This window comes from Marmota monax, unplaced genomic scaffold (assembly GCF_021218885.2).
Source record: "Marmota monax isolate L192 unplaced genomic scaffold, Marmota_monax_Labrador192_F-V1.1 WCK01_AAM20220418_F8-fsc00197, whole genome shotgun sequence".
Classification (NCBI taxonomy): domain Eukaryota; kingdom Metazoa; phylum Chordata; class Mammalia; order Rodentia; family Sciuridae; genus Marmota; species Marmota monax.
This window is the reverse complement of record NW_026694815.1, coordinates 3,275,249-3,300,519: the sequence shown is the minus strand read 5'-3', so window position 1 is coordinate 3,300,519 and position 25,271 is coordinate 3,275,249. Positions and strand designations below refer to the sequence as shown.

The window sequence follows — 25,271 nt, the reverse complement described above, 5'->3', positions numbered from 1 at the left end:
TTACTTAATATAATGGTTTTAAGATTCATCTCCTTCTTGTGATATGTACAATATGTAATATGTAATCAGTACTTCATTTCTCATTGCCATATAATATTCTGTTGGATATGCTACAGACTGCTGATAGTATTCTATATAATGGATACACTACATTTTGTTTATCCGTTCAGCAGTTAATGGGCATTTGGATCATCTCCACTCTGGGCTGTTTTGAATGTTGCTGCTATGAATATTTGTATACAAGTTTTTGTTTGGATATAAGTTTTCCAGTCTCTTGGGGATATAGCTAGGAGCATAACTGTGAGGTCATTTGGTAACTATGGTTATGTGTTTGAGGAACTGCTAGATTGTCTTATAAAGTAACTACACTATTTTACATCATACCAGCGGGGTATAAGTGATCCAATTTCTTCACATCCTGTCAACACTTAGGTGTTTCTTTTTCTTTTCTTTTTTTTTTTTTTAATTTTTTCGTAGTTGTAGATGAACAGAATGCCTTTATTTTATTTGTATGTGGTGCTAAGGATCGAACCCAGTGCCTCGTACATGCTAGGCAAGCACTCTGCCACTGAGCTGCAACCTCAGCCCTTAGGTGTTTCATTTTATTATAGCTATCCTAGGGTGTGTGAAGTAGTATGATTTTGATATGCATGTCCCTAACAGTTAACATGTTAACCATCTTTTCATATGCTTATTGGCCATTGTGTATCCACTTTGGAAAAGTCTATTCAGATCTTTTGTCCATTTTTTAATTGAGTTATTAGTACTAGTATTACTGAGTTATAAGATCATTATGAATTTTAGATATGTCTTATCAGATATGTGATATGTTACTGGCCATAAATATAGGTTTATTTGTAGACACTCAGTTGCATTGTTATTTGTGTCTATCTTTATGCTAGTACCACACTGCCTGAGTACGGTAATCAAACCATTGTTACTAGGATTATAATAAATTTTACAGTACTTATTTTGCTGTAGTACAGAATTATCTTACTTATTACAGGAAGTCTTCTTATGATAAAGGTTTAATGTATAACTCTTATAGTACATTTTAAAACTGAAGTATCAGTCCTCCAACTTTCTTTTTTCAAGATTGTTTTGGATAGTCTAGGCCTGTTGAATTTCCATATGAATTTTAGGATTAGCGTGCCCACTTTATGCAAAGAAACCAGGAAGAATTTTGGGTGTTTGGGTGTTTGTTGAAATCTGAAGATAAATTTGAGGAATATTGCTATTTTAATAATATTAAGGCTTCAACCCATGAACATGGATGACTTTCCATTACTTAATTCTTTAATTTCTTTAACAATGTTTTACAGTTTTAGGTATACCAATCTTATATTTCCTTGGTTAAATTTATTCCTAAGTATTTTATTCTTTTTTTCTCCCTGTACTAGAGATTGAACCCAGGGGTACTCCACACTAAGCTACATCCACAGCCCTATGTATCTATCTATTTATTTAGAAACAGGTTCTCACTAAGTAGCTCAGGTTGGCCTCAACTTATGATCCTCCTGCCTCAGCCTCCCAAATAGCTGAGACTATGGGCTTGTGCCATGATGCCCAGCTCTAAGTGTTTTGTTCTTTTTGGTGATATTATAAATAGAATTATGTTTCAAATTTCATTTTCAGTTTGCTCATTGTCAGTGTATAGAAATGGAATTGATTTTTATACATTGATCTTGTATCCTGCAGCCTTGCAATTATTCATTTTAATGTTTTTGGTAAATTCCATAAGATTTTCTTTATACTTCATTGTGTATTACTTCTTTTCTAATTTAGTTGCCTTTCTTTCATTGTCTTTCTGAACTCCCTTGGCTAGAACCTCTAGACATCTGTGTCCCTCTATCTTATTTTTGTCGCTTTTCTTCTTCAGTTCCATTTTTACTCCTGGTTAGTCAATGTTGATAAAGTAAATACAATTGCCATTTAGTTCTCTGTGCCTTGTCTATATGACTCTTCCAAAAAAAAAAAAATAATAATAGTCACAACAGAGCTAGGTGTATTGACACACACCTATAATCTAAGCTACTCAGAAAGCTGAAGAAGAGGGTTACAAGTTCATAGTTAACCTTGGCAACTTAGTGAGACCCTGTCTCAAAAAAAAAAAAAAATAGGGATATAGTTCAGTAGTAGAGCACCCCTGAGTTAAATCCCCTGTAGGGGGGTATGAGAGATCAGTGTGCTATGATTACATTTGTTTTTCTATTTCTTTCTTCTTTTTTTTAAGTTATAGGTGGATATGATGTCTTTATTTTATTTATTTATTTTTTATGTGGTGCTGAGAATTGAACCCAGTGCCTCACACGTGCTAGGCAAGAGCTCTACCACTGAGCCCCAGCCCCAGCCCATTTTTCTATAATTCTAAAGCTCCAACTCTATTGCCCTAAAAGAAAATTCAAATAGGTCCTCTCAGTTATCCAAAAATACACAACATTTTAGTTTGATTATTTGTATTATGCCTTACTTTTACAGTTTCTAATTAATTTTTCCCCCTTACTGAAAGAAGAAACCAAACTGATGTCATCATCACTGTATCCTGTATATTTTTCCAGCTTCTGACTTGTTCATTCAACATTTATTTTATCCATTTATTCCTGAAACCTGCTGAATTCCTATTGTACCTTGGTGCCATTTTCTTATTTGCACCATACATTTCTCAATAAATTGTATGTGCCATATGTGTCAGCACACTATTGTTACCAGAGTTTTAGGGTAAAAACCCTGGCTCCAGAGGTCCCAATGGACAAGGTTTGGCAACCCATCCCAAAATGCCAGGTGAAGAGGTGAACAATGGTGAACACAGGAAAGGAGTTTTAATTGTTGTTGGCTGCCCTGGAAAGAGCAGATAATGTCAGTGACTTAAGATTTGCCTTGAAGAGGCTGATCAGAACTTTGAGGTTTTATAGAAAAGGAGACAAAGGCAAGGGATGAGGATTTGCATAGCTGTGGAGGTTTTCACAGCTGACAGCTCAGTAAATCATAGTCACACCATGGTCTGTTTGATCCTTATCTCAGGATCTGTAAGGCAGGGCCTTGTCAGGCATAAGAAAGTTGCTGTTGTGTGGGGCATAGTTTCAACCCTTGTCACAAGGTATTTATCCATCAGACTTGTTGCTCTTGGAATCTACAGAACAGAATGATTCAGGAGAACTCAGAAGGAAATAAAAAGTAAGAGAAGCAAGATGAAGTTAGTTAGGTCAGACACTGGGCCCTCCTTCAAATTCCCACTGTCAAGTCATCATTCAATTTCTATGGGGGGCCATAAGGACTTAATGCTGATAGGGGCGATGTAGGAACTTGAAGTGGAAGACTTCGAAAGGGTAAGCGAACTTTCTTGGGCCTTGTCTGAAAAATGTAAGGGGCTTTTTCTTGCTGATACTTACAGTTCAAGCACCCATCTTAAAAATGTGCTAAGACAAATACCACCCAAAGAGGAGAAAAGAAAGAAAAATAATAGCCCCAAACATTAAGCATCTCCATTTAGAAGGAATTTACTTAGGAAGTTACTTAGGGCCTCACTAAGTTGCTGAGGCTGACCTTAAACTTGTGATCCCCCTGTCTTAACCTTCCAAGTTGCTGGAATTAGAGGTGTGTACCACCCAGTACTCTCTGTTAAAAGAGAACACAAGTTCCTCTATTAGGCAGAAATCAAAATCTAAGGCCATCCAATTTTGGAAGACTACATTGTAGATTTGTGTGGTCTCATTTAAGAACTGATGGCCCCTTAGGTTTGATTAAAACGTGGCTGCTGGGGATTCTATATGAAATTCTGTATTAATGGAGGTAGTTTCTGGGATACGTATATTCAGGTATGGAAGAGCCAAGAGGTTCTCTTATATGGTACCTGACTTTTATAATACTTGTATGGAACTGTCAACAGATGGGAGACAACTCATCCTGGAAAGTGTGGGTGACACCAGGTGTATTGACCAATCCGGTCATAGGGCAAATAAAGCCACCGTGGCTTCTATAAGTCCATTACCATCTCCGTGGCACAGAATGTTCCCTGCCTTTAGTGAGTGATTTTGTCACCGAAGTCACATAGATTCTCTTAAAGTGATAGTCAGTTATGCATCTGTCAGAGAGTCCAGTACATTATTTAGTCCTACAAGAATTATTCAGGGTTGGATGGTTTGTGGTTAATTTTTGTTTTGTTTTTGGTTTTGTGGGGTTTTGTTTTGTTTTGTATTGTTTTTTGATACTGGGGGTGGAACTCAGGAAATTTACCACTGAGCTATAGTCTTAACCCTTTTTATCTGTTATTTTGAGACAGGGTCTCACTAAGTTGTCAGGTTTGCCCTTAAACTTGTGATCCATCTGCCTCAACCCCCTGAGTCCTGGGATTACAAGTGTGTGCCACTGTACCCAACTATCATTAAGTTTTTCGATGCATAGAGCCACTGTTTCACCTAATTGAACTTATTCTGTAGTTAGCCGTCCAACTCTGTTGTGTACCCCATAGTCTACCCAAAGCATGGCATTGACCTGTACTTGAAATAAAGCAAGCACATGCTGTTTTATTTCACCTGCTGTTAGAAATATCTCAGGATCTTCTTGCTTAGAGGAAGAGAATAAGCATTTTCCAACAGGTGAAGGAAAAATACATTCCCCCAGATTTCCAGATGATCTGAAGAATCTGGTATGTAGATTGATTGGCTGCCTAGATCTTTCAGGGTAGTCTGTTGGTTACAGAGATAAGGAGCTCTTTGCACACCCAGCAGATAGTCTGATGATAGACTTCAGAAACATTAAGACCCACATATTGCATATTATCAAGTTGCTGTTCATAACGCTTAATTTTATTTTCACATTCTAAGTATTATAACAGGTTAGAATGGATCTGATTTGGAGTAAGGAAAAGACAAAGAAAGCAAAGAGTGACAGTAATATAATTATCTAGTGTGTGTCTCACCCAAGTTTTGCTTTTTGAAGAGATATTTGAGGTCTTCAGGGGGTTGTATAGTGGAATGACTATTGATACTGAAGACGATAGGAGGGTTGTTTCTGGTGATGCTCTTTTTACTCGAGTGTGGTGGATCTGCAGCCTGACATCTGTACATTAAAGAAGTGTACATGTTTAGAAGTCCATCATAAGGGCCCATCTACTTTTCTGTCAGCTGTTTTTCTGGATTCTGATTTTTCCACGTCTTTAATGTACTCAGTCTCCCAGTGGGAAAGAGTTCCATAGGACAATATCTTATTGCATAGGAAACAAACTCATGCATAGAAGTTAGAACTTGATGAAGTTGCTGTATATATGCTTAATTTTATTTTCATATTCTAAGTGTGGAGAGAATATCTCCTTTTTTTTTAAAATGAGAGAGAGAATTTTTTAATATTTATTTTTTAGTTTTCGGCGGACACATCTTTGTTTGTATGTGGTGCTGAGGATCGAACCCGAGCTGCACGCATGCCAGGCAAGCGCGCTACCACTTGAGCCACATCCCCAGCCCAGAATATCTCCTTTATGGAAGCCTGAAATGGTCTCCATATTGTAACCTGCTTCTAGGAGCAACCATAATGTGGACAAGGGCAATAGGCAATACCTTTTCCCATGTAAGACAATTTTCCTGACCTATTTTGGCTAAAAAAATCTTTTTTAGAGTATGATCACCTGCATCTTATTTATCAGTTGAGCTCTCCAGGGAGTATGCAGTTTGATAAATTCCTAGGGCTTTGCTCACCTGCTTCACTACCTTTGAGACATAGACAGGGCTCTTGTTGCTCTTTGTGGAATGGGGTACGCCATACTTGGGGATCTTCTCTGTTAGTAGAGCCTGTCCCACTTCTGATGCTTTTTCTGACCTGGTGGATAGGCTTCCACCCAAATAGAAAAAAATGTCAACAAAATTTAGTAGATAATTTGAAGTTTCCAAAAGCCTTAGACATCTGGGTGAAATCTACTTTCCAGTCTTCAAAGAGATATGGCCCCCTGAGCTTTGGTCAGCTTTTCTGTTTGAGGGTTATTCCTGGCACAAAGTTAGCATTTCCAGGTTATCTTTTTTTATAGCCTGATATAATCTTGGCCCTCTGAGATGTGGCCTAATGAATTCAGTTAACACATCTTGCCCATAATGAGAGCTCTGATGAATAGTTAGCTATGGCAAACACAAGCCTCTCAGTAATAAGATGATTCCGTGAGAGTTGACCTTCCAGTGACAGGAAGGGTTCTGCTCTTTAAAACCCCATTTTGGGGCTTTTCTCTCATCTTCTGAAAATGCAGGAGAGAAAGAAGTCAAGTTAATATCAGATATCTGTTGGGGGGTGGGGAACATGGTTTTGTGTGAATCTATATCTTATTGACCTGATCAGCTGGTCAATTTCCCTGGCCTAGTATGGAGTCTCCTCTTTGATATCTGTGACAGTGTATGATAGCCACCTCTTTTGGCATGAGGACAGCCTTCAGGAGTTTGCATGTCTCCTGAAGGAGGTTTCATGTCTTTATTGGAGGTTAGAAGCCCTTTCTCTTTCCATCTGGCCCCATGGGTGTGGATAATCAAAAAGGCATACTTTTGAGTCAGTATAAAGTTAGCATTTTTTTCTTTGGAAAGTTCAAGGACCTGGGTAAAGACTGTTAATCTTAGTTTTTGAACAGATTTACCTGCCTAGAGGGGATTTGACTTGATGACCTCATATACAGTCACTGTTGCACACTCAGAATGGCATTGTCCATAATCCATGAAGCTGCTTCCATGTAGGAAGAGTTCCCAATCTGGTCAAATGTCTAATTCATCAGGTTAGGTCCACTAAAAAAGACGGCATTGAGAACTTCTACACAGCCAGGCTTAAAGTGCTGTAATCCCAGCACTTCAGGAGACAGCAACAGAAGTTCAAGGCCATCCTTAGCAACTTAATGAGATCCTGTCCCAAAACAAAAACAAGACTGGGGATGTAGCTCAGTAGTAGAGCACTTGTCTAGCATGCTCCAGCTCTTTTCAATCCCCAGTAACCCCCACCCTCCCTCCCCCCAAAAAAGAAGAAAAACTTCCACACAATTTTGGTGCATTAATGGAGGCTGAGGCCCTGTGGACAGCACCATAGCTGGGTTTAAAGTTGACATCATTTGACAAGCCACATTACAGTCATCTAACAATATCACCTAATATTTACCTAGCTTCTCAGCAGTTAGCCAGTATCTACTCTTTTGTTCCAGCAAGGTTAACATCTGATGTGACATATTATAGTAATTGACTGTCCAAGTGTAAAATTTTCAGCTTCCTTTGGTACATCACGAATGGCTGCTACTGCCCCAAGACAAGGAGTCCATCCCTTGGGCGTGTAATCTAATTGCTTTGATAAATAAACTACAGGTTGGAGAACTCTTCCCCAGCAACTGAATAAGAACTTCCAACACAATTTCTTGTCGTTCATGCACAAAAAGTTAGATGACTCTTTTTTAAGGCAGTCCCAAAGCGGGGGCAGACATCAATCCATCCTTCAGAGTTTTAAAAGTATTTGGCATTCCTTTGTCCAAATTAATGGCTTAAGGTCTTTCCCAATTAGAGTCTCATATATAGGCTTTGCTATAAGCCCAAATTTAGCTATCCATGTTCTGCAATAGCCTGCCATCCCCCGGGTCCCCAGGATCCTTGCAACTGTCTACAGTTCTTGGGGATCTGAATGCTGGCAATAGCCTTTTTCCAGTCAGTCTCTAGGCTTCATCAGTCTTTGGAACCCCAGATGAATAACTTGTTCTTTGTAAATTTGCACCTAAATGAGGTAGTGAAGAGTCCAAGTGGTATGTTCTCAGCCAATTTTATAAGTCAAAGTGGTTCAACAAGTCATCTACATATTGTATCAGAGGTTCAGTTGCAACATTCTCAAATCATTAGCCATCTTTTTTCCAATGATCATGGTTGAGTTTTTGAACTCCTAAGGAAATAATCATGACTTGGTTTCAAGCAGGATACAAAAAATAATTTTGGATCAAGGACAATGAACCATCTACACTCTTATGGTAGAGTATTTAGAAGAATGTAAGCATTAGGCACTGCAGCGTGAATTTCCTGGATAGATTGTCTTAATAACTTGTAAATCTTGAGCAAAATGATACTTTTCCAGTGTAGCCTTCCTTACAAACACAATGGGAGACTAGCAAGGTCATAACTAGCTTCTGCGTTTGGCTAGCTGCATTTAAGGAAGTATAAATTGGATTCCCTCTAGGGCCTCCCACTACAAAGAGTACTAAGTGGGGAGATGGGACACTTCCCTTTAAAAGAACCTTAACAGGCGAGGCATTTTTATCTTTGTCTGGAGTCCCGTTGGCCCATACTACCTGGCTGATAAGGGGCATTAGCTCACCCTCTGATGACCCCTCCTGCATTAAAATCAGCTGAAGATTAAGTGCCTGTTTGTGAGGCACTTTTACATGCATTTGTCACTTCTCTGGGAAGAAGGTCACTTGAACATAGATTTTACAGATCAAGTTTCTCCCTAACAATGAAACTGGACTTTCTGGACATAGGGAAAGCTGTGAGTTAGGTGAGGTCACCTAGTTACCTAGCTGCACTCCAGAGGCTGCATAGGAAAGCCTGTCGCTGAGTCTGTTTACTCCTTTTTGTTAAAGAGGTTGTTAAAACTGAATACATAGTCCTCTTGTCAATTAGGAAGTATATGGGTTTCTCCCCCACTGTCAGTTGTACCTGGGGCTCCCGTGGGGAAATAATTATTGGATCCAGAAATGTCACAGGAGCCTCCAGCCCTCTGTGTTCTTCAGCAAAGTTGTCATCAACTTGTACCATCTTGATGCTTTGGCTCTTTAATGAGCTAGTCCTTTCTATTTTTTTTTTAATATTTATTTTTTAGTTGTAGTTGGACACAATACCTTTATTTATTTATTTGTATGTGGTGCTGAGAATCAAACCCAGGGCCTCATACATCCTAGGTGAACACTTTACTGCTGAGCCACAACCCCAGCCCCAGAGCTAGTCCTTTTTGTTTAAGAGATTGGGGCAGTTTTTTTTCAAGTATGTGCATTGATCCTTTGCTAAGGGCCTCTTCCTTTTCAGGTAGGACCTTCAGTTCCAGGTTTTTAACCCTAGATGCTTTGAATGAACATGCGACTTGTTTGGCTTTTGTTTATTTCCTGGTCATTGTAGATCTTGCCCTAGCCTATTTTCACCAACTGAGAAGGGTTCATGCCATAGCCCAATCCATTTTCTGTAAATTTTATCTAATGTCAGGGTCACTCTGCCCAATGAAAACCATATTGACTATCCATACATTCTCTGGGGCTTCTGGGTCTAAGACAATATATTGCCTATATATAATATTCTTTCCAACTATACTGAGGTCTTCATTTGCCCCCTGTTGTAATTGCAAAAATCTTAAGCTCAGGTACCCCCCATATTATAACCCTTCTATGATTCTTTTGGCATCCTTCCAGGATACACTTAGGATAGTGTTCCATTTGATATTAGTCATTGTCATTTGGGTCCCAGTTTGGTTTCACCAGTAGTATTGCAACTCTTGGATTCAGGGTACTTTGAGGGTCAACCTGGTAAAAGACTTGTGATTTCTTATTAACCTTACTTATGATGAGGCTCCTCATACCTGCAGTCAACATTATATCAAGCAAAACATGTATATCAGCCCAAGTAGAGCCCTGGGCGGCAAAAATGATGGTAAAGACTTTCACCATGATGGGAGTGGGTAGAATTTTTCTAATTTAACAAGTAGGGGGTAAAAATGGGACAGAAGTCTAAAAGTAGCCCACTGATAAGCTGTTCTGCCAGATACTGTCTCAGTGGGAATTGCCTTGCCCAGTTCACATGAATATCCTGATCAAATTGGCTGCCCTGATGGGCCTTAAAGTAAGAGATCATTTTAGACTCATCAGCATCCATCAGTCTCTGTATTATCTTTTAGCAAAGGCTTTGGCTTTGATGTCAGGAACCTTAATACCATAAGTTTGCCCATATCCCTTTTTTTTTTTTTTTTTTTTTTGTGGTGCTGGGGATTGAACCCAGAGCCTTGTGCATGCGAGGCAAGCACTCTACCAACTGAGCTATATCCTCAGCCTTCATCCCCTCTTTAAAATAATCTGGATTATATAAAACCATAAAAGATTGTGAAATGCAGGATCCCTTTCCATTTTCTTGATCTTTGATGAAACAGTTCTAACTGTAAGATAGTATAATAATTCAATGACCTATTGGAGGGCCATCTTTCTTTTAAGTGTAGTACATACATAGGCCAGACTGTATCATTTTCTTTGTTAGCTATAATTAGATCGATCATCTAAGATTTTCCTAGGGGAGTTACTGACAGATACAAACTTAGTATTTCCTATTGTTATACAAATTACAATGGCAATCTCCAGTACCTTGGCTCTTCTCTGTACCTAATGTCTCTTCTTAATATTTGGTACCGTAGTTCCTATATGATTTCAAATTTCCCTGTGAAAAAACAAATGGCCTAAGCCCAGAATAACCCAAAAGAGCTCAAATGACAAGAAAGAGCATAATCCTATCTGGATTTACTAGGGATCTCAATCTACAGGCCTGCAAATCCCATTTCTCTTCTTTACCAAAGAGTGGTAGAAAACAACTTATGCTGGCTCAAAGTTAAAAGATAAGAAAAAATAAATAAATAAATAAAAGTAATTTCAGCAGCTGGATGGAACAGTTCAGTTTTTCCTCTTTTGGAGTCAGCTGGCTGTGAGTGGCTAACACACAAAGGCTGTGCTTCTCCTGGCATGGCTTGGTTTGTTGCTGGAGTTTTAGGGCGAAGGCCGCAAGACCATGTGTTCCAATGGACTGGGCTCAGTCAGCTGTCCCAAGATGCCAATCAGAAGCAGCAGTGAAGGTGGGAAAGGAGCTTTAGTGGTTGTTGGCTGCACTGGCAAGAACAGATGAGACCTCAGTGACCTAAAATCCACCTTCAAGGAATTGACAAGAACTTTGAGATTTTATAGAAAAATGAACAAAAGCAAGGATCAGGGCTTTGCAGAGTTGGGGGATTTCCATAGTTGATAAAGCAGGTAATCTTGGTCAGACTATGCTCTGGTTGATCTTTATCTCAGGATCAGTTAGGGTCTTTTTGGTGATAAGAAAGGTGCTGTTACTTGGGTATAATTTCAGTTTTTGCCATTTACCCATCAGATCTGTTGCTCCTGATATCCAAGTTGCTGCAGAAGAGACTAATTCTAGAATTTGAAGGAGAGGGTGGGAGTCAAAGACACAAGATGTAGTCTGGGAGACAAAGTAGCGTTAGTTGAGTCAGTGACAGGGCCCTCCTTCATCATATTTTACCTTTAAAAAAGTTTGCTAGTGCATGCTAATCATGTCAAAACAAGAAAAACAGTGGACCTCAACAGTTATCTTTTGGGATAAAGTGGTATGTGCACTATTTGAAATTGAATTAAATGACAAAGCATTGTCTTTATTATGTAATGGTGCTAGAATTGTGCTGAAACAATACAGGCCATGTGACCAGATCAAGCAGCCACCACAATGTTCTCAACTTAGCGGAAAGTAATGGTCAGAAAAACAAGAAAATTTAAAAGCACACCATGTCATCAGTGCAGAAATGTTTACATAATATAAAAAGTGAGGCCACAAGCGAAATAAGTCTCCAAGTAGCTCATTTTTAGCCAAGCAAGAAAAGCCATTTACCAATGGTTACTGAATTAAGTTGTATTTGATTGTTGCAGCATAAGAAATATCACTAGAAAAAATTGTTCCACATGTCTTTAAGTAAGAACAGTTGTCCGAAACTTGGAGAGCACAATCAATAACAATTAAAGATAAGTCAAATGCATGAGGCACTGGGTTCGATCCCCAGCACGAGGGAGGGAAGAAGGAAGGAAGGAAGGAAGGAAGGAAGGAGGAAATCTTCAAAGAAGAGAAAATAGTAATTCAGTATAATTTAATGTTTTAATCTACTAAGATATATAATGGTTAACAGGGGTAAAAATATCTATGAGCAGAAAAAAGCTGAATTGAACAAATTTATAAAACTTGAGAACATGTCGAGCAGTTGTGGTTATTAGTGGTATTAATCATTGTCAGAAACTTTTGTGGAAAATATTTGAATCTAATGTATAAACTTGCAGTGTAAACCATGAACTTCACTTGCTTTTGTGGCTGTAACCATTATTTTTTTGTGATTTTTTGTCAGAAATAGAACTTGAATTCCTGACTTTCCCATACAACAGAGCAGCTAGATGACTTGGTAACAGCGAAGTTTTGCAGTTTGGGGGCTTAGAGCTGAGACCAAAATTTTTTTGAACAAGAACTTCTTCCCTCAACCCCTATTATTGAACATGAACAGCTTTGGAAATCAGCTTTTGCTAAAGACTTAATATTGTTTCTTCATTAATTCAACCCAAAATTATAAGGCAAACACGTAATTATATGACAGATTATACTGCAGTAAGGCCATTTTGACAACTGTTAAATGTCAGAATCACTGGTAATGTCAGATGGCTTTATATACTCCCCATGCTATCAAAAATTAAAACAAGGTCTAAGATCTCCATTCCTTCATAAAATGTGCATCAGATATATTTTCTGAGCTCAATCTACAATTCCAGTAGTTCCATTTCCTACTCTATCTCCACTTATTATAGATTTGTACTCTTAAAAAATAATTATTTTACGTAATGAGTCTCTTGGGGAAAGAAGACAAACATATTTGCCATCTTGAACTACTAATAAGCATAAATCTGCATGGACTTTTTGATGATTTTGTTTTAGGAGAAAATTCAATTTTGCTACTAAGATTAAGCAACTATTCCTAAAATAGTCTTATTCATTCATTGTCTCAGGCGGTGACCTCAATGTTGAGGCTGCCCTCACATCAAGAAGTTCAGTGTGGTATTGAAGAGAGAGACAAACAATTATAATGCAATGTCCTAAATATGGTAATAGAGATGTGTACCAATGCTATGGGAGTATAGAGGAGCAGTGGCCATTTTCATAGGGGAGTTAAATGAAGACTTCACTAAAAGAAAGTATCTGAATGGGATCTTAGAAGTTAGAACCCAAAGTTCTCCAGGTTAGGAAATGAGGAAAGCACAGCACACATACAGGCATGGAAGGGTGATAAGAAGTGCTTACAGGTGGCTATATATATTAGGAGGAGTGCTGGGAGGTGAGGCGAGGATGTAAGTTATGGACAGATTATGAAGGACCCATTTAGTGTGCCCTGAAAATCTGGTTTGGGATGCAAATCCCAGAACAAGTTTAGAGGACAGTTGGCTCAGAAATTCAGGTAATATCACATCCTATCAAGTCATTTACTTTTGGTGATAAATCAGCCTATGTAGTAAAAACATTTTCCATCTATTTGCTTATGTTTCTTCTTTACTCAATATATTTATAATATAAGAACTAAATTATGGGCTGGGATTGTGGCTCAGCGGTAGAGCGCTCACCTAGCACAGGTGGGACCTGGGTTCGATCCTCAGCACCACATAGAAATAAAGGCATTGTGTTGTGTCCATCTACACCTTAAAAATAAATATTTTTTTTAAAAAAGAACTAAATTATAACACCTACTACTTGTGCAAATTGAATTGAGACCTTAACAGTATAGGATTTTAGAAGTGCTTTTTTTTTGGTTTGGTTTTTTTTTTTTTCTTTTTAAGAGGAAAGATTTATCTTAGAAAGTTTTGAAATGGTCTAAAAGATGATTTTGTCTTCACAAACTAAAATTGTTTTTATAGATTGCCTATTCAGTTAGCAAGTATTTGCAACTTTCTGAAATCTTTAATTTTCTTTGTTTTTTAGTGGACAGAAGATTGTAGAAAATCAACTTATCCTCCTTCTGGACCAACGTGAGTAAACATATGGTCAGAACTTACTTTGACCTGTGTAGAGATTTTTTTTTTTTTTAATGTACTGTTCTGTCATGAAAATAACAATAGTGAATAGAAACTAAAGTCATCTCTTCCCATCCTGAGACAGTTTGGTTTCCTTAGATGTGTGTCTTATGCATGTGACCAACATATTAGACAAATAAGAAAACAATCCATGACTAAAATATACACTTCTGACTTGTCAAAGTCATAGGAAAGGAAAGGATTTCCATTTTTCACCAGAGGTAGGGATCATCAAGCATTTTTCTCATCTGCGTCAAACGTAAGGCATATATCAAGCTGAACTGTGATTCTCCATTATACTTGGGTATAAGCCTCTAAATTATACTGGAACAGATAAGCCTAGGAGCTCATGTGAACGAACCATTTAAGAAACTACCCTTGGCTCGATAAAGCTGTTGAGGACAAAACAGAAAACAGAAGAGCCAATGCCATGTTTTAGTGTGTCTGACATTGTTTTTAGTCTTAATTTTGGTCTTTCCAAATGCTTAGGGGTGAAATGGGCCTATGAGAGAAACATAATAGCTCACAGGTCTAGAGGGTACAGAATGTAGGGAACAAAAAAAGCGGGGGAGGTATAGGGAATAGTTATCTTTCCTGTTCTTCCTTCTCACTGAAAGTAGACAATTGGGGGTTGGGGGGAAGCAGGGTATAACTAACCAGTAATATCAAGGTGGCATCTTCAGTTTTTGTAACATTCCAAATTATATTTGTTTATTGTTCTTTTTTAAATTATCTATTCTAAGTAGCCACTGTCCCGGTATCCTTGGGACACTGGAGGATCACCCTATATCCATTTGAATCCCATTGAGCATTTTCTTTCTACTACTCATTGAGTGCTTGGCATCCGCTCTTATTTGTACATATGTATTGTGTCATTTGAACTGGTTTCCAAGTCACCTGGGGAGCCTTGTGAGTTCAAGTAATATGATTGATATTATGATGACCTAGACATAGCAAATGTTCCACCTCAAAAATGATTAAATTATATTTATTGTTTGTTGGAAAATATATTATGGTGGTTACTACTAATTGAGTACAAGTTACCATTGATTCAGTGAAGCTATAATAACAAATTCTTTTTTATATTACAGCATTATAATTATACATAGTATACGGGTTCATCTTGACAGTCGTATATTTAAGGAATTTGATTTCATTCCCCATCTCCCCTTTCTTTCTCCCCCGTTCCCCTCTTCTATTCTACTGATCTTCCTTACATTCCTTTATTTATTTATTTTTATTGGTACTTTCTATACATAAAGGTGAAATTCCCTTTGATACATTTATATATGCATAAAACACGATATTGTTAAATCATTCCACATTTCTTCCCCTTCCTTCCTCCCTTTGTTCCTTTCATTCTCCTCCTAATCCACTGATCGTCCCTATATGATATCTGATCTGCCCTCTCCACCCCACCCCACACATACACTGCCTTCTTTTCCTTATTTTTTTACATATGAGAGAAAACATTTGACCCTTGATTTTGTGAGTCTGGCTTATTTTGCTAAGCATAATCTTCTCCACTTCCATCTATTTACCAGCAAATGTCATTATTTTATTCTTCTAAATGACTGAATAAAACCTCATTGTGTGTGTGTGTGTATATGCCACATTTTCTTGATCTATTCATCTGAGTTTATTCCATAATTTGGCTATTGTGAATTATGCTACTATTAACATTAAAGTGGCTGTATCACTATAATATGCTGGTTTTGTTCTTTTGGATAAATACCAAGGAGTGGAGTCTCCACTCTGCTTTCCAGAGTGGTTGTACTAATATGCAGTCCCAGGAACAATGTATCAGTGTACCTTTTCCCCCACATTCTCTCCAGCATTTATTATTATTATTTGTGTTCTTGGCAGTTGCCATTCTGACTGGAATGATATGAAATCTCAGTGTAGTTTCGATTTGTATGTCCCTGATTGCTTGAGGAAATCATCCCACTTACAGTTTCTGGGTTTTATTTCTTTGAACTATAAGGGTCTAGTTGAGGAAGTCAGTGTCTGTACTTATATTATGGAGCATTGAACCTATGTTTTCTTCTAGCAGTTGCAAGGTTTCTGGTTTAATTTCTAAGTCTTTGATCCATTTCGATTTGACTTTGGGGCAGGTAAGAGGTAGGGATCTAATTTTCATTCTTCTACATATACATATCCAGATTTCCCAGCCCCATTTGTTTTAAAGACTGTCTTTCCTCCACCATATATTTATTTATATATATATATATATATATATATATATATATATATATATATATATATATATATATATATAAACAGTTTAATGTTTTTTTATTAAGCCAAAAAATAAACAGTAGGTCAATGACAAAGTTGTGCATCTGCTTCATGGGAGACCATCCTTATATGTAACTCTTATTTGATTGAAATAAAATCTAAAGCAAACATAAAATTAAAAATCATATTTACATCAGGAAGTGATAAAATCTTTTGGACAGAAGAGATATTTTTGACACCTTTGTCGAGTATCAGATGGCTATAAGTAAGTGGATTTATCTCTGTGTCTTCTGTTCCGTTGGTCTTTATGTCTCTTTTGATGCCTATACCATTCTGTTTTTCCGTATAAACAGTGTAATTTGAGATCAGGTATTGTGATACCCCTGCATCACTTTTCTTGGAATTCTGGGTGTCTTACTCTTCCAGATGGATTTAAGGGCTGTTTTTTCCAGTTCTGTGAAGAGCGTCATTGGTATTTTGATGGAGATTACATTGAATCTGTATATTGCTTTTGGTAGTATGGTTATTTCTATCTTCTGAGGTCATCTTCCATTTCTTTAGTGGTCTGTAGTTTTTACTGTAGAGAGCTTTCATCTCCTTGGTTAGTAATCCAGATTCTTTTGATTTACTTACCTTTATGTAACCAGTTTGGATGTTATCCTTGAGCCAATGCACATTCCAGTTGCTCATTGATGGCCTGCACTCAGAAGATCATCCTTTCTTTCACCATTGGCACCATACTGGCTTTGATTGACTTATTGATTGCTTTACTTGGCTTATCTCATGGCCCCAATTATTGAACATTGAATACTGAACATTGAATGAATACCTTCCACATTTAAGTCCTTTTTCCATTCCCTTTTTGTGTGTATTTCACATGTATTTGTGAATTTATTGCCCTGCAAACCATAAACCTTCCCTGATCAGGTACTTAACTGATTCCACATTGTCGTGTGTGTGTATGTGTGTGTGTATATATGTATATGTATACACATACTAAACACATGCACGTTTGTACACATACATAATATTTATGGATGTCTCTCTCCTTGCATTGTGTTTCTTGCTGGATTTCTTCCTACCTCCCCAGCCTTGTTTTCAAAACCAAAATCCTCAGCTCTACTCTGATCCTTTTCTTTTCTGATCTAAGTATATCTTGAACTCTGGGGGAAATGTGAGGCATTCATGTACCTTTAAATGATAAAATTCCTATTCCTATGGGTTCATTCTTTTCAATCCAGTGTGTAGATTTTGGTGGCATGCATGGGCAGCTGTGAGGGAGGAAAGAGACACCTGCTCATCTAGCCTGACCAGTCATATCAATGCAGAGATCCAAGAATGACAGCCAGATCACCACTATATCCATCTGAATCCCATTAAGCATTTCTTTTGTACTGCTCACTGGTGCTTAGCATCTGTTCCCTTATTTGTGTGTATGTGCTGTGTCATTTGGACTAGTTTCCAAACCACCTGGGGAGCCTTGTGGGTTCAGGCAGTATGATTAAGGTTATGATGACCTGTACTAAGTCTCAAAAACAATTAAATGATATTTATTATTTGTAGTAACAGGAGAATATACTACAGTGATTACTATTGATTGAGCACCAATGTTGCTGTGTGTTCTTTGCATATTTCATGTAATCATCTTTACCCTCATAAGGTAGATACTCTTTTACAGGAAATTGAGAAGCAAATGCTAAATAAATACTAAGATAATTTAGAAAAATATTTAATGAGAAGTAAAATGTGGGATGATGTTAAACTGAAGTTATTAAAATAATTTTAGTCAATCAGATTTACAGTTCTCTCAAAAAAAAAAATTGTCATTAGTGGAGGTTTTGTTATAAAGGTTTCTGAGATCTCACCATCCCCACAAAAATCCCCTCCTATGATGAGCTCCTTCCTCCTCATTTCCTTTCTGAAATCCTTGAACCTTTTCAAGACTCTAGTCTGAGAAAGAATCAGGGGTTTATGGTAAATATAAGGGCATGATTTGAGCTTTGTTGGATGTTATGAGGGGGAAAAGAGCTGATTGGGTTCATATGTGGAAAACACATATCCTATGGCACTGCCACTAACATGGGCCACCAGTTTTGTATCATTGCTACTAGGCATGAAATCCAAATGCATGCTTGGGGGAAAGGGAAGGTTGGTAATATCTGCCCATGATAGAGGTAAGAGATTATTGAACTGTGGGACAGAATTTTACATATGAAATTATGGCCAATTAGAAAGGAATTTATTGTTATAATGAAAGCCTTTTTCAAGGATTTGAATATTATAGTATTTCATGTAGATATCACCTCTTTAAGGAAATGGGGAACTTGAAAATGCTTTGAGAAGAACAAAATTTATTCATTGCTATTTTGTTTAAATGTATGTTTCCAAAATTGAATATGCCTCTCTTTCTTATCTAAGTCACAACATAAACGACTTCTGGTTAAGAGTTTCATAAAACTTTATACATATACCAGAACCCTACATTTAGCAGCATTACTTAGAGCATGAAGTATTCATGAAGGTACAGGTATACATAGAAGCACAGTAAATGACCTTTAGGAAATAACCTATCACCTGCTATAGATGTTAGTCCAGAAAACATTTTAATTTAAGAACCTGATAACATTGCAGCATACAATATACCCTACCTTTCTCTGGAATAGAGCTTAAGGCTATACCTAAAATCCATTGACTGAATTTTTAGATATAGCCTTAAGCTGATAAATCATTGAATAGCACACCCTCAACAACTATTTCAGTTTGGTAAAAAGTGCCAAAAAATTATGTTTCCCCCGTAACAGCAGAGGTAGGTATAGAATTCATCCACCAGAAATCCAGCCTAGCTCCATAGATAAGAGAGTGGACATTGCTATATCCTCATAATAGAAATTGCTATATGTAATAAGTTTAAGAGTAGGATATTGGAGAATTGAATAGTGCTTGAGCTTGCACTTGGAACAGAGGGATGCCAACTGAGGAAGGTCAGTTTGGCTGGAAGAATTGTGAAGTTTCTTGAAGCCAATTATGGGAAGCTAATTTTTGTTGCAGCTCTGGTGCTTCAGAGATGACCTCACTGAACCATCATTCAAGGTTCAGTGATTTGGCAATAGTGTCAGACAGTTGGAGATGAGTGTAGGCCTAGACTAAATCTTTGCAGATATTTAGGAAGGAAAAAGGATAGGTATTTTCTGTCAGTAATATTTAGGTTATAGCTTTTGAGCTCTAGTTAATTCTTTCACAAAGCACGAAGTTACATTCAACTTCCAGAATGTATAATTCTATTTCGAGACTTCTGAGACTACTTAAAATTGTTTGTGCAATAGAGGGCAGAAGCAATGGGTGGAAACTGCACTTTATTTGAAAATTTTGAATTGAGTAGCTAACTTCTATACAGTTATTAAGAATATGAGTATAGTATATCCTTGTAAATGTAGTTATCTAACCTCTTCAGAAACCACTGTCAACATTTCAAGACGGTACACCTCTTTTTACAGCTATAGAGGACCGGTTCCGTGGTACACCATAAATCTTGACTTACCACCCTACAAAAGATGGCATGAATTAATGACTGAAAAGGCATCAGCGGTATGTTATGATTCTTAAATCTTCCTGATTTTACTGAATTTAACTGTTTTTTATAAAAGAACACTTAATGAAATCACCTACCAAATAGTTTCAAAGTTTGCTTTTGATACTTGCAGAGAAGATGCCATTCCTCTTTCGTTGCTTTTTTCCTTTGCATCATTTTTCTTCATAGTCTAAATAATTAAGAAGCAAATGTCATTTTAAAAGATAAAATTGTGGGGGCTGGGGCTATAGCTCAGTGTTAGAACATTTGCGTCGCATGTGTAAGGCACTGGGTTCCATCCTCAGCACCACATAAAAATAAAGAAAGAAAGAAAGATATTGTGTCCATCTACAACTAAAAAATGTGTTAAAAAAAGATAAAATATGTTAGTATATTGATTGAAAATATTTTCAAGTACCACTTTAATTTTGCTCTGCTTGAGTAAGTCAAAAGTTCTGCATTTGTTTTTGTTATACCAATATTAATCTAAATTCAGCACTTCTTTATTTTTAAAATTTTTTTTTTCAGGTAAAGATTTTAGTGAATTATCTGAAGACTGTAGTAAATTCATTTGTGCCAAGTGGAAAAATTGTACAGTTGGTGGATCAAAAGCTGGTAAGAAACATTTCCCATGATGAATTTTAAGCACATACATATATATATACACAGAATCCAGAAAATGCCCAGGATTTATTTGAAGGTATAAATCAACCACCTCTTCTCAAGAATTTGGGACATATTTGCATTTATTGTAGATTCTGTCAAAACTTCAGAGATTTTAAATTCTGGGGATTGGTAATATTAGAGTAACAAGACACAAAGCATGGCAATTGGGCAGTTAACTGCTCTTTGTTTTTTAACAGTATGGACTATTTTACAAAGCAGTGGGCAAATACATGGATTTCCTCTGGGATTGTGGAATTAATTTGTTGCCCTTATACTTAGGTTTGTAAGTTCACATTTCAAAGCTTAGTTTGTGCCAGAGGTGTAGCTCAGGGGTTGGATGTCATGCTCAGTTTGTGTAAAGGCCTAGGTTCAATCCCCAGCAACAAAAAAAGAAAGAAAATTAGATTTAGAAAAACAAAAACAAAACAAAACATACTTTGCCTGAGTATATCAGGATACCTAGAGATTTCTTTTAGAAATGACCAAATGACACCTTCAACTCAGCCCTGCCTCCTGTGGAGTCCCTCAGTAGCTGTGATCCTCGAACTCAACTGGGTTGAGTGTTTCATGTGGTAATGCCATCACCAAACCGCTTTATTTCCTCCTGGACACACAGGAAGACCCCATTTCTTAGCCTCTTTATCATTTAGATGGAACCAGTAGAAGAATATCTAGGGCCCTCTAGAACCTCCAAAGATATCCTCATTGCCTTCTTTAGACTTTTTCTTTTCAGGGGCTGAGTACCAGGGATTGAACTCGGGGACCTGAGCCACATCTCCAGCCCTATTTTGTATTTTATTTAGAGACAGGGTCTCACTGAGTTGCTTAGTGCCTCACTTTTGCTGAGGCTGGCTTTGAACTCTCGATCCTCCTGCCTCAGCCTCCCGAGTTGCTGGGATTACAGGTGTGTGCCACCATGCCTGCAAAACCTCCTTTAGTCTTTACTGAAGGGTATGGAGGGCTAGAGGAGGATTTCCATGCCCTTGGCAGATTTGGGGCACTAGTAACATTTGAGGTTGAATAATTTTTTTGTTTTGGCTACATCCCTGGCTTCTACCTGTAAAATGCTGGTAATGCTCCCTCAGCTATGACACCAAAAGTGTCAGGAGACTTACCAAATTTTTCCTGTGGGGAAGAACTGCCCTGGTTGGAAATCACTGTCCTAGAGGCTGGCTGATCTGGGCACCTCCTCCATGGGACACTTGCACCTGCCAGTCACCAATCCTGTTATCTTGTATTCTTAATTTTTGCTTCAGGCTCTACTTTATGTTCATGCTTACTTACTGTACTTCTCCAAAATGAAAGTTGCCAAAAGCAAAGGAAGAATGCCCCCCCCCCCCGCATACCCCATGTGCCCTAAGTTCCCCTCTACTCTGAATGTTGGGGGTGGGCAACATCGCACAGTGTTCTGGTACCATGCTTTAGATCAGACATTGGGTTTTAAGCCTGTATCAGTCATGCACCTATGAAACTTCTGTTTCCTTATTAGAATGATATTTACTAATAATACACATTTTATATGGTAGTTGTGAGGATTAAATGACATACTCTCTGCAAAGCATTGTGCTTGGATGTAATAAATGTTTAATCAATGTTCTTGAAGTCACATTTGTGAAATTGACCAGAACATTCCACTTATACAATGCTTTGAATTCATAGGGAAAAAAATAATATGCTTAGTTAAGACACATTACCTAGTTTAAAAAAATAATACTTTTGAATATTATAATATAATAAGCATATTATCTTAGCAAAAGACTGTGAACTTAAATTGTAATCTTGATATTAGTAAATAGTTGCAGTTGAGAATAAAAGTATGATGTGGGGCTGGGGATGTGGCTCAAGTGGTAGCTTGCTTGCTTAGCATGCGTGAGGCACTGGATTCGATTCTCAGCACCACATAAAAATAAAATATTGTGTCTACCTAAAACTAAAAAAAAAAAAATTTTTTTTAAAAGTATGATGTATACACCACTGATTTTGCTCATGTCTGTTGTTCACTAACATCATACAGTTAATGTTTCTTAACTCAAGATTAACCATCAAAGCTGGGTGTGGTGGCACAGGCTTGTAATCCAGAGGCTTGGGAGGCCGAGGCAGGAGTATCACCTGTTTAAAGCCTGCCTCAGCAACTTAGCAAGACCCTGTCTCCAGTACAATATTTTTAGAAAAAAGGCTGGGGATGTAGTTCAGTGGTTAAGTGCCCTGGGCTCAATCCCTGGTACCAGTAAATAAATAAATAAAGTAAACAAAAACATAAAGTGAACAATTATAAATTACAATAAAAGTGTAATTTATATCATTTTCTGACTTTGTTAATAGCTCTCTTCCTATAATGTTTTTAATAACGTTTTATTTGTTTTAACTAGTTATACCAAGTTCAACAAACAGGAATTGCCCAGTTTTGTATTTCTCATTAATTTCCCAGCTATAGTTAATTTTATTTTGTAATGTCAGCTTTAAGAAACTTAATTAAACTTAAGTAACAATTAAGTTACATAATAAAACTATCAAATAATGCCAACATTAAAAAAAATGATTATCCATCAACCATGACAAAGTGTTTTATAAATAAATAGAATAGTGCACGTCTGTTTTTGTGGGAATGTGGTATGTGCCAATGGCTAGAGGGTGAATTTGAGCAGAGATAAAGAGTGCTTTTTGAAATGTTTTTGGATTGTGGGTCATTTTGGTTCATCCACGTGGAATTTTTCCAGTTCCTTTGCTCTGGAAAATGGGGAAAGGATCAGGCAGAAAAAAACAACCTGAGAATCATGAGTCTCTGTTTAGAGGCCCAATATTTTCTGTTACATAAAAGTTTTTAGAATACATGATATAAAAATGCCTAGCTGTGGATGTAGCTAGGTGATAGAGTACTCCTGTGTTCAATCCCCAGTACAGGTTGAAAGGAAAAATAAAAAAGCTTTAAGAAACTCGTATCACTTATTGTGGTAAGAGTATCTGGACAACAAAGTATATATCAAAGAACCAGATCTCAAAAATCTCAAAAGCATACTCTTAGGTTAAATGATTGTTAATGTATTTATTTTCAGCCTGGTCTCCTTGGCAGTCTTTCTGGTCCTTTTGAAGAGGAAATGAAGGGGATTGCAGATGTTACTGAAATACCTTTAGGTAAATTTTACTTTGCAATGTATAAAACATTTAATAAATAATATATTTCTACTTAGGTATGATATACATATAGTAAAATTCACAGGTCTTAAGTATACATCTCAATGAAGTTTTAAAAACGCATCCATGCAAAGTCACAAATCAGACCAAAAGACAGAAAATTACAGCACTCCAGAATGCTCCATCATGCCCCTTTACAGAATATAGCCTCCTCAGATGAGCACTCTTCTGACTTCACCATAGATTGGTTTTACCTTTTCTTGAACTTCTTAAAAATAGAACTGAACATTTGAACTGTTGTATGTGGTTTCTTGCACAGGGAGTGTGCTGCTGTATGAGTAGAATATTGTGAATATTAATATTTTGAATACTAAGAATAAAGCAAGTATAGACATTCTTGTGACTATCTTTTAATGGACATATGTATTCATTTATTTTGGATATATACCTACAAAGTAAACTGTTAGGTTAAAGAGTAGCTGTATAATTTTAGATTCTGCAAAACAGTGTTGTAATGTGATTGTATCAACTGACAGTATAATATGAAAATTTTATTTTTTCCACTTGATACAGGTCCACTTGATACTTCTCCACTTGATAGTGTCATTTATATTTTAGCTACTTCTTTGAAGGTCATGATAACCCATTTTAGTTTAAATGTGCATTTTCTCTGCTAACTGAGATTATTACTTTCAGTTTGTTGACCTTTTTCTTATGTCTTTATTTCTTTATTTTTGGGAAAAGTAAAGTGTGTGTCAAGGTCTTTTCCCCATTTTTTTTTCCTTTTTTAAAAAAAATTATTTATTTTAATTCCTTGTATATGACAGCAGAATGCATTTCAATTCATAGTACACATATAGAGTACAATTTTCATGTCTCTGTACACAAAGTAGAGTCACATCATTTGTGTCTTCATACATGTACTTGGGGTAATGATATCCATCTCATTCCACTGTCTTTCCTACCCTCATGCCTCCTTCCTCTCTGTCCCCTTTGCCCTATCTAAAGTTCCTTCATTCCTTCCATGTTCCCCCATTCCTATTATGGATCAGCATCCTCACATCAAATAAAACATTCAGCATTCGTTTTTTTGGGATTGGCCTACTTCACTTAGCATAATATTCTTCATCTCAATCTATTTATCTGCAAATGCCATGATTTTATTCTCTTTTAATGCTGAGTAATATTCCATTGTGTATATATACCACAGCTTCTTTATCCATTCATCTACTGAAGGGCATCGAGGTTGGTTCCACAATTTAGCTACTGTGAATTGTGCTGCTATAAATATTGATGCGGCTGCATTACTATAGTATGCTGTTTTTAAGTCCTTTGGGTATAAGCCAAGGAGTGGGATAGGTTGGTCAAATGGTGGTTCCATTCCAAGTTGTTTTCCAAGGAATCTCCATACTGCTTTCCATATTTGTAGCACCAGTTTGCAGACCCACCAGTAATGTATGAGGTGCCTTTCTCCCCACATCCTCACCAACACTTATTATTGTTTTTATTCTTAATAGCTGCCATTATGACTGAAGTGAGATGAAATCTTAGTTTTGATTTGCATTTCTCTAATTACTAGAGATGAAACATTTGTTCATATATTTGTTGATTGATTGTATATCCTTTCCTGAGAAGTGTCTGTTCAGTTCCTTGACCCATTTATTGATTGGGTTATTTGGTTTTTTGTGTTGTTTTGTATTCTTTATGTGTCCTAGAGATTAGTGCTCTATCTAATGTGCAAATGGTAAAAATTAGGCTCTGTATTCACCACACTGATTGTTTCTTTTGCTGAGAAAGAGCTTTTTAGTTTGAATCCATCCCACTTATTGATTCTTG

At 37.0% G+C, this 25,271-nt stretch overlaps 1 protein-coding gene across 3 annotated transcripts in view; it reads left to right on the top strand.

Annotated features, from left to right (window-relative positions):
- Asah1 (N-acylsphingosine amidohydrolase 1) overlaps positions 1 to 25,271 on the top strand; it is a 68,799-nt gene that overhangs the window by 5,673 nt on the left and 37,855 nt on the right. For all 3 annotated transcript variants that reach the window (XM_058573127.1, XM_046425975.2, XM_046425976.2), the window contains 4 exons: positions 13,740 to 13,786; positions 19,564 to 19,654; positions 20,166 to 20,252; positions 23,357 to 23,435. In XM_058573127.1, coding sequence (XP_058429110.1) covers positions 13,740 to 13,786; positions 19,564 to 19,654; positions 20,166 to 20,252; positions 23,357 to 23,435 — 304 coding nt within the window. The remainder of the gene's footprint in view (positions 1 to 13,739; positions 13,787 to 19,563; positions 19,655 to 20,165; positions 20,253 to 23,356; positions 23,436 to 25,271) is intronic.